At 44.6% G+C, this 10,783-nt stretch overlaps 1 protein-coding gene across 1 annotated transcript in view; it reads left to right on the top strand.

The window, feature by feature from the left end:
- Positions 1 to 8,838, top strand: part of brinp1 (bone morphogenetic protein/retinoic acid inducible neural-specific 1) — a 211,518-nt gene extending 202,680 nt beyond the window's left edge. The window contains exon 8 of the mRNA XM_063211326.1: positions 7,302 to 8,838. Coding sequence (XP_063067396.1) covers positions 7,302 to 8,442 — 1,141 coding nt within the window. The 3' untranslated portion in view covers positions 8,443 to 8,838. The remainder of the gene's footprint in view (positions 1 to 7,301) is intronic.
- Positions 8,839 to 10,783: the final 1,945 nt, after the last annotated feature.

Raw genomic sequence — 10,783 nt, 5'->3', positions numbered from 1 at the left:
AATGGCTGTTGCTTGGCTTATGGAGATCCAGGCTCATTAGTAGGCCTGGCCCTTTGGGGTTATTAGTGAGTCACATCTCACACTATTAAGACACTGTGTGTACTTACACACAAATCCCTCTTCTCGCTAACTAGAAAGTAAGGCTTGGTGCACGAGTTATATATACATGGGTGGAAGACGTGACACCAATTGTTGTGTGCCTATGATTTGTTTTAGTAGGGAAAATCAATGTTAAAATGTTAAAATAGCCTCACAAAATTCTTAAATAGGCCTACATTTTTTTTTAAACAATAACAACTAGCACAACAATGAGGGTATAAAGGTCAAAAATTTCATAAAACATTAAACTAACCTTTTCAAAGACCCTAGGTGGAATCCGCAGCAAGACATGTTATTAACTACTTTGACATAATTCTACACTTGTCCTGTTTAACCGTGACTTACAGAAATGGAAACATCAATTTGCAGATATTGTCAGTAATTTAGGGAATTAAGCGTGTCACTTTGTGTTCCTAAATTGTCAATGTGGCGTAACGACCATTTGAGGAGCAATTTTGTTCATTTGTGTCGGACCCTTCTTGAAATCTGCTTCATTCAATATTTTCTGAGCATGGTGTTTATAGTTGCATGTCAAATACTACAACGTTAGCGAAACATTTTAGATTCAAAATTCCTGTCAAAAATAAGTCCTGCTTGGTTGATAAGGTTTTAGTCGATCACTGCGTTCTGAAGCCCAGAATTTTGTGATTGTTGGGTTCAAAATAGTGCAGAACAGTAACTCAGTTCATGTGGTTAAAAAGTCGTAGGGACACATCATCATCTTAGTATAACTCGTTTAGTTTTTTTGTTATTTAACATTGTGGAACAATAGTACAAAATAGAAGAAATACCCTGGTCTTTGCTTGACTGCCTACCTGCCTACACGTCTGTGCCTCTAAAAGGCTTCGGGTAGCTTTGGTCCATTTCTCTGAGTGGCCTCTTGTTCTGGCCATTTGTCATCGTCTGTACTAGTCTGTTGCTGATAAACAGTGGGAGGATGAATGATATGAAAACACTGTGGTGGTGATGCCGATTCTGGTGGTGGACTGGAGTAGGTTGGGTATTGGGTGAGAAAAATGGCGAGGGTGTTTCTTGTGTTATATTATTTGCAATGGCAGCTTGTGGAATGAATGCAACCTTTTGTTTCAACCTTTCCCCACCCGTGTCACCTGGCTTCACACCCATGTACCGGCGGCAAAGCCATTTCTGTGCCAGAGTGTTTGCCTGCAGATATGGCTGCACACAATACGATTTTTTTTTCTTCTCTGGGAGAGGAGAGAGGCGGGGTGCTAAAAGAAGACCAGCCACTGACAGGGAAGAGAAAGGTGCGTACAAGACTGTAAAAAGGAAAATGCAGGTGTGAGAGAAACAGAAGGTGTGAAAGTTGGAGAAAAAAAATCTCCAGTTTTGTGTGATGAAGAATGTGAATCACATCTACTGCTGCCTTGCCACCGCGATAAGTTGAAGGACTTCCAAGTTTCGCAAAGACTTGTGCTTCCATAAATTAGCAAAAAGCATTGTCTGACAGAAAGTCTACTGACAGAAAGTCTGCTTTACAGGCAGGGTGGAGGAGCTGTGTCCTTAGCACTGACACTGCCTTGAAGTGTTGCTATTTCATGCCTGTGTCTTCCCGCTGACAGTGAAGTGTATTATTAAACTAGGCAGGTTCATCTTCAAGTGCAGTGCCAGGTTCAAGCCGCCTTATGGGTGCCTGACCTGAAGATCAGCATGAGGTAGAGGGTAGCCTACTTTATCTACACCTGTGGGCAAACTAAACTTGAAGTGTAAATGAAAAGACATCCTTACTTTTTCTGTACAGTACCACTTCCGCCATCATCATCATCGGCAACAACAAAAACGGCAACATTGTGTCGCTATCAGTTCCAGAAGTTGTCCACTGGAAAGGACAACATGTACAACGTGTGGCGTTAGAGTGGGCAAATGCAGTACCAGTGTGGTACTGTATATGACTGCATGTGATACAATATGTGTATCTACAATACATAAAGATAGAGTCAATACAGTAATGGCCCAGGCAGACTGACTGAAGTTTTCATATGGCTGTTCATAGAAATCTCTTGTTACTTTTCAGTTTGTTTGATTGCATTTCCAGGAACAATTCCTTATCATGCCATTTAACGCACAACACATAATTCAGTTTGAGAGATACTGCGTGTGTGCCACAATACATGGGAATTTTCCCACAGCTTTTCAATCTCTATTCATCCATGCATCCACCCACCCATCCATATCTGTCGCCCTCCCTCGCCGCCTCTGTCTCTCGATATTTACATTCTCTCGCTCAGTTACTCTTTTTCAAAGCAGCACTCTCTTGCACTCTCTCTCTCTCTCTCTCTCTCTCTCTCTCTCTCTCTCTCTCTCTCTTTCGCTCTCTCTCCCTCTCTGTCTGTCTCTCTCCATGTATCAAACCAAACCTTTGTCTCAGTGAACCACTGTTCTCTTAATGCCTGTTCCGTTTTTCTTTTGCCTTTCTTTCTTTCTTTGTCTTTGTGCATTAAATCAACATCTTTCTCCCTTCCTCTCTGTATTAAACCTTCACACCATGACTACTCCCCACACCCGTCCCTCTCTTTCTCTCTCCAAGCCCCCCCCCTCTCTCTCTGCATGGATATGTCATCAGTGCTAAGCACGGGTGCTGTCTGGTTCCCCCATAACAAACATGGAGATGTGCTCTGATTTGTGAAAACAAACATTCATTTCCAGCCATTTCCATTCTGGTCCCCACGGCGAAGAGCCAGCCACTTGTTGTTTTTTTTTCCGGGGAAAAAAATATAATGATGGGAAAACAAAACATCAGGCGGCTCTCGCGCGCCTTACTGCGCCAAAGTGCTTATTTGATTTAAAAAAAATATAGACTATCTGGGCCTTGCGACTCAAAATGATATAAGTGCTGCATGTTTCAAATGAATACATCAGAACTGAATTAAATTACAGATGAGCTTTGTCTCCTGTATGCAACTGTTTAAAATGGAGATGGCGAGATTGTATTTTTTCAGCCAAATGCGATGGCTGAGCAATATTAAAGGGGGGGAAAGGCACATTATGCATCTTGACAGTATGTATTGGATTTGTGACACATCAACAGCAATTTGGCAGATTAAATCAACTGTATGTGAAAGCATGTTATAAATATTAAAACCCATCCCTGAAAATCTACCTCTTCAATGAAATAACTCCCATTTCAATTCAACGAGTGACTCATTTCTATGAGCCAACATGTAGCACAACGCTTGGTGTCAACCTAGCGAAAAACATTCACTCCCCTTGCAGTGATTCACTGCGTGTGTCACTGCAACAGTGTTAGATTGTGTTTGAGACTCGGAGAGGAGTTAGTATCGCACAGATCGTGGCGTATATTTGTATCTGTGCAGATGCTGTCTGTGTCTGGGTCAGGCTTGCATGATATGATGCAAGTGGCGGGCGGCCGTGTCACTGTGCGTGTGATGGCGCTAGTCACCATGTCAGACGGTGGCTGGCTGGATGGCACCCAAATCCCATTCCCGAAATGTCTTTGCGGTGTCATTCAGTGCCCTTGGCATTCTCTATTACTGTCAACACAGACACCGTCACGCCCGCCCACACTCAACAAACACACACACAGTAAGTCGCATAAAAAAGGATTATTTTTGGAATTTTGGCAACATCTGTATTATATTATATTATATTATATTATATTATATTATATTATATTATATTATATTATATTATATTATATTATATTATATTATATTATATTGTAATTTACTCGTGTGTTTGCGGATTTGTTTCTTGTTTATTTTTTTTTAATTGCAATTATTCATCAATTTGAAAGGCAAAATTAGATTGAAATGAATTCAAGTCCAAAGTATTACTGTAAAGGCCCCAATTCTGTGTGCTTTCCAAAGCAAAGGAAATGATTTGGGAGTTGGTAAACACTGCCTTCTGGGACTTGGTAAACACTATAGCTTATTGAATGAAATGGTTTTCAAACTCATTTGGAAAAGCCACAACTTATTTTAAACTGTAGAAATCCTTACAATGTCTCAAAGAATTAATCCATGTCCAATAGAAAAAGGAATGTGGCTTGCAGTATGAACTCAGAAAATGCACTGGAATCTATTTGTTCTTTGCAAAGGAGCCTCACCCTAATTAGTCTATAGCCTACTGGATAAACTTCAAAGTGTACATTTGACATGAGGAACGTTTTCAGAGTTATCAATATGCTTTCAGGAAAACACAAACCCAAGTACACACACACACACACACGCAAACACAAACACACACACACACAAAAACACACACACACACACACACACACACACACACACACACACACACACACACACACACACACACACACACACACACACACACACACACACACACACACACTGCGTTTTGCCAATAGGGGGTTTGAGGCCTCCATTAGAGCGCGTGGCTATTGGTTTTTTAGAAGTATTGACCTTAGTAAGGGGAAATGGGTCATGGGCCATCAGTCAACATGAGCTAAAAGCTGTCCCAGTTCACCAGGATTTGTGGAGACATTGCTGTGATTGATGCAGAGTAATGGCATTATGAAACTGATTTTTCATGTTTCCTGGAATGTACTGCTCCCTTCCTTGGAAAAAAATGGATATACTGTACACTACAGTACATGTATGTAGGCATTCAAAACATCATCCGCAACCATCAACCCACCCAACCCACTCAAGTGAATGTGTGTGTTTTTGTGTGTGTGCGTGTGCGTGTGCGTGTGCGTGTGCGTGTGCATGGGCGTGTGTGTGTGTGTGTGTGTGTGTGTTGGGGTGGGGTGGGTTGGGGTCAGCTGTCCCTCCCATAACATGGCTATTTCGGAGTTATCCATGTCAGAAATAGATCACTTCATGAGGGAGGAATGAGATCATACATGCTTTTACCAGAAGTAGTCCATCCTCCAGAGTCCGCGTTGAATTCGTAAAAACCATCCATTTCGCTGCATTAAAAATACAAGCTTTGGAAATTAGTTCAGTTTAACATTTTTATACTGCTGGATCGGCTGTTATGCATGAGGAAGAAATTAAGAGTTTGGTGAAACTGATTTTGTGAGAGGGAAAATGCATCACGTCATGATGTGCCCTGCCAGAAGCTCTGTTACTGATGGACACAGAGGTGGTTTATGGGGATTTGACTCACTTGCTATCCCCCTCTTTCTTTATGACTGGATATTAGTTCCGCAAATTCTCTCTCTGTCGGTCTCTCTGCCTCTGGCTGTCTGTCTGTCTGAATGTCTTTCTTTCTTTCTTTCTTTCTTTCTTTCTTTCTTTCTTTCTTTCTCTCCCCCCTCTCTCCCTTTCTTCCCCCCCCCTCTCTCTGTCTCTCTCTCTCTCTCCCTCCCTCTCCCTCTCTCTCTCCCCCCCCTCTCTCTCTCTCTCTCTCTCTCTCCCTCCCTCTCCCTCTCTCTCTCCCTCCCTCTCTCTCTCTCTCTCTCTCTCTCTCTCTCTCTCTCTCTCTCTCTCTCTCCGTGAGTCCCCTGTAGCTGTCCACCTGCAGAGTGTTCATTTGGGAAATGGTGCGGCCCCTTGTGATCTCTCAAGCAAGTGGCGGAAGCTGCTTGTGTGTGTGTGTGTGTGTGTGTGTGTGTGTGTGTGTGTGTGTGTGTGTGTGTGTGTGTGTGTGTGTGTGTGTGTGTGTGTGTGTGTGTGTGTGTGTGTGTGTGTGTGTGTGTGTGTGTGTGTCATCAGTCACGGCTCCTTCAGTTTCATTAGCATGTCATTATAACCTTCAGCAGTCCTCCCAACCCCAATAGTCCAACCCCCCTCCCCCCCCCCCCCTCCACCCCCCCCCCCCCCCCCCCCCCCCCCCCTCCCCCCCCCCCCCTCCCCCCACACACACACACACACAACACACACACACAAACAGACATACACTACAGACACTCACACACACACACCCATCAAAATGAGTGGGACAGAGCTTTTGGCCACATCTGTGGCAGAGAACTTTCACAACTGTCAGCATGACAAGGGAAAGGGGACCCGAGGGAGAGAGAGAGGGGGAGAGGCAGCAGACAAGATTTGCATGAGAAAATAGAGCCTCTCTCTCTCTCTCTCTCTCTCTCTCTCTCTCTCTCTATCTCTCTCTGTCTCTCTCTCTCTCTCTCTCTCTCTCTCTCTCTCTCTTTCTCTCTCTCCGTCTCTTCCCTTGCCTGTACTCCTGTCTGTGTCTTTTGACAGAATAGATTATCCCCATTTACTGATTAGAGGGTTACAAATGGTGGCGGGGTCCTCGGAGGCAGCTTAATCCACTGTGACTATGTGAGTTTGGTGGGGGGTGGGGGGCTTTACTAAATGGTAATTATTAATGGGGGTGTTTTATCCTTATGCTTCGCTAACGTCTATCTCTGTCCCCCCCCCTCTTTTTTTCTTCTTCTCGCCCTCCTCCCCCTTCTCTTTCCCCTCCCCTGCTCTTTCACCCTTGCTCCCTATCACACTCTTTTCTGCTTTGTCCCTGTCTATCTTCAACGTCCCTTGCCATTTGGGTCTGTCTTTATTCTCTGTCTTCCACTCACTGTCTCCATTCATGCCTGTCTGTGCTCACTGTCTTTATCACTCTCTCCCTCTTGCTCTGTGTCTTTCTATTCTCTTTCTTTCTGTCATTCATCGCCAACTCTCTCTCTCTCTCTCCATATCTTTCATCTCTCCTTTCATCTTGTCTTCTCTTCATCTTCTCCTTCATCTTGTTTTCCCCTCTATCCTCACTCTGTACCCCCTGCTGTGCTGTGTCTCCTCTCCTCTCCTCTTCTCATCTCCTCTCTATATCCTATCCTAACGTCTCATCTCCTCTCCTCATCTCCTCTATATTCTATCCTAACCTCTCCTCTCCTCTCCTCTCCTCTCCTCTCTATATCCTATCCTAACCTCTCATCTCCTCTCTATATCCTATCCTAACCTCTAATCTCCTCTCCTCTCCTCTTCTCATCTCCTCTCTATATCCTATCCTAACGTCTCATCTCCTCTCCTCATCTCCTCTCTATATTCTATCCTAACCTCTCCTCTCCTCTCCTCTCTTCTCCTCTCCTCTCCTCTCCTCTCCTCTCCTCTCCTCTCCTTTCCTGTCCTCTCCTCTCCTCTCCTCCTCTCCTCTCCTCTCCTCTCCTCTCCTCTCCTCTCCTCTCCTCTCCTCTCCTCTCCTCTCCTCTCTCCCATCTCATCATGGCTCTCCTCTCCTCTCCTCTCCTCTCCTCTCCTCTCCTCTCCTCTCCATCTCCTCTCTGCCATCTCCAGATCTGTGCTGCAGTGGCTGAACCGGGTGCAGTCCTACCTGTACTGCAACGAGAACGGCTTCTGGGGGACGTTCCTGGAGAGCCAGCGGACGTGCGTCTGCCACACCGGCGTCACCCTCTGCCAGCGGCCCATCCCCTGCGTCATCGGCGGCAACAACAGCTGCGCCATGTGCAGCCTGGCCAACATCTCGCAGTGCGGCTCCTGCAACAAAGGCTACAAGCTGTACCGCGGCCGCTGTGAGCCGCAGAACGTGGACTCGGAGCGCAGCGAGCAGTTCATCAGCTTCGAGACGGACCTGGACTTCCAGGACCTGGAGCTGAAGTACCTGCTGCAGAAGATGGACTCGCGCCTCTACATCCACACCACATTCATCAGCAACGAGATCCGGCTGGAGACCTTCTTCGACCCGCGGTGGCGCAAGCGCATGTCCCTGACGCTGAAGAGCAACAAGAACCGCATGGACTACCTGCACATGATCATCGGGCTGTCCATGAAGATCTGCCAGATGCGCAACAGCAGCATCGACCCCATGTTCTTCGTCTACGTCAACCCCTTCAGCGGCAGCCACTCGGAGGGCTGGAGCATGCCGTTCGGCGAGCACGGCTACCCGCGCTGGGAGAAGGTGAGGCTGGGCAACTCGCAGTGCTTCAACTGGACCCTGCTGCTCGGCAACCGCTGGAAGACCTTTTTCGAGACGGTGCACATCTACCTGCGCAGCCGCGCCAAGGTGCCCACCATGCTCCGCAACGACACGGGAGGGGGCCCCGTCGACCTGTCCGACCCCAATAAGAGACAGCTCTACATCAAGATTTCCGACATCCAGGTGTTTGGCTACAGCCTGCGCTTCAACGCAGACCTCCTGCGCAGCGCGGTGCAGCAGGTGAATCAGTCATACACGCAGGGCACGCAGTTCTACTCCTCCTCCTCCATCATGCTTCTGCTGCTGGACATACGGGAGCGTATTAACCGCTTGGCCCCTCCGGTGGCGCCGGGGAAACCCCAGTTGGACCTTTTCTCGTGTATGCTCAAGCACCGGCTCAAGCTGAACAACAGCGAGATGATACGTGTCAACCATGCATTGGACATGTACAACACTGAGATACTGAAACAGTCAGACCACCTGACTACTAAACTTTGTTGAGGGGGGAGAAGGGAATTCTGGGAGTGCAAAAACAAGGGACACATACAACAGACAAAAAGACTGTTTGGGGGAGTATAAAGATGATTTTCTTTTTGTTTTTCTCTCTCGGTTTGGACCTTTTTTTGTTCAGCTTTTTTGATGTACTATTAACAACTTTGTAAGTGTAATTGTTAAACAGAAACTAAAAATACAGAGTGGAAGCCTTTTAGTTCACTAAAGAAGATGATGAAGAAAAAAGGAAAAAAAAACATGACTGTACCATATTTGTCGAAGCATGTCTGTCATTTCCTAAAGGAGTATTACATGAAAAAAAAATAATTAAAGTCAACATCCAGTGACAAAGAGGCCTTGACTTTACTCTGAGGGAGCAAAGGTACATCTGAAACTGCCATTCTTTTTCTCAGTAACTCAGTTTTAAAAAAGAAAACGCTACAGAGCGCCACACCAAGGGCAGTGCAGACATCACACATTGCTTTTTGCTTTGAGCTAGATGTAAAGTGAGAAAGAGGGGGGACAATTCAGAAGTACAGAATTAATCTCAGATGTTTTGACAGGTTTGTTCTAAAATGAACTTTCAGCCGCATCGTATTTTCACATCGCAAAAATGCTGCATCCTCCCCTCCCCCCGCCTGTTTTTTGCTGGATTGCTTTCAGTACAAAACAAAATGGCTGAGGTGGGCAAGCCATTTAGCCCCTCCCCCAACACTTTATATATGTGTATATCTGTTATTCTTTTGTTTGTTTTGTTATTTGTTCTGTTTTTTTTCCCCTTCCCGCCTAACGCTACTTGCTGTCTGTTAACTGGATGTGTCTCTTGAGGTTGAGTGCCGGCTACATGAGCAGAAAGTTTGTGTGTACAATTCTCCTTTTCTGACCTTCGACCTTTCATCTCAAGCTGGTGTGTTTTTTTATAAGGTGGATCCTGCTGGTGCAAGAGTGCAATGTTGTGGTCTAAAAAAAATAAGAACAATCAACGCTATATTTCGTGCAGCTTTGCAAAAACGTACACCTTTGTGACTGCTGATGTGTCAAGCTTGCTGGGTACCAAGAGCAAATCTGAATATCCATTCTTCACTAGCATTTGCAAGAGTTTTGAAAAAAAAACATTAAACATGAGAAAGCCATACATTTCCTAGCGTTATATGAATTCTAAAGAGGCGCGAGGCAGAAAAGCTTGTACACATGTTTTGCTGTGGAAAATAATACTATAATTGTTTTGTATCACTTTTTTGTCTGATTGCAGGGTGGGGTGGGCCTTTTTAAATCAGGAGCTAGCGCCAAGATATGACAGCATAAGTATCTGAGAGAAGTGAGGTGTAGACACTCCATTTTATCACCACTGCATTTCTAATGACCAGACTGAGACCACTGAATACAACAACAATATTAAATCTATCCTCATGCTTTTTCATTGATTTGGATCTCAATACCTTCTGTGTACTACAAGTCATTTCCGTTGTTGCTATTATTATTATTATTATTATTACTATTATTATTATTATTATTATTATTATTATTATTATTATTATTATTATTATTATTATTATTATTATTATTTCCCTGTCATATTAAGTGCCTGGTACCTATCCCTTTAAGAGTATTAGTAGAGGTCAGAGGTCTGTTTCTTCACCTTGCCATAATGGGGTGTCACAGGGGATTGTTTTGTCTTTTTAAAACAGTCCCTCCATAGTAGGTGTCCTCACTGATATTTATTTTTTAGATTTGTTTTTTTTTAAAAGCCCATTCTAGTTTGAAAGAAAAGCTACGCTCCTCCCTGATAGTGCATGTCTACAACCCGAAACCCCATTTAAGAGTCCAAAAGTTTGTTTCAGTGACAGAGAACAAGTAGAGCATATAGTTTATCTGTAAATACTGCTGTGTTATGGTATACTTAGCCCAACGTGACACACTTTGGACCGCTGTATATTTACCAGGAGTTTTGGGGGGCACAAGGAGGTTCAATGTTAAAAACACAACTTGGTGTACCTTGTAGCACAAGTGACAGATTCAGTGTTGGTCTTCAGTGCAGAGATATACTACCTGAGATGAATCATAACATCACCAGCTTGTAAATGTAATTGGATCAAGACATATAACAAATCAATTTTTTGTTTAAATCACAGAAGTATCTCCCCTAGGCCTGTATGACAAAAGCACACATGTCTCAAACTCATTGCCATGTTTCAAACCAAGTCAGAAAGTGCAAGCACGCACACGCACGCACGCACGCACACACGCACGCACGCATACACACACACAGACTCTCTCTCTCTCTCTCTCTCTCTCTCTCTCTCTCTCTCTCTCTCTCTCTCTCTCTCTCTCTCTCTCTCTCTCTCTCTCT

This window comes from Engraulis encrasicolus, chromosome 11 (assembly GCF_034702125.1).
Source record: "Engraulis encrasicolus isolate BLACKSEA-1 chromosome 11, IST_EnEncr_1.0, whole genome shotgun sequence".
Classification (NCBI taxonomy): domain Eukaryota; kingdom Metazoa; phylum Chordata; class Actinopteri; order Clupeiformes; family Engraulidae; genus Engraulis; species Engraulis encrasicolus.
Note: the sequence above shows the minus strand (reverse complement) of the source record. Positions and strands in the feature narration are given on the sequence as shown.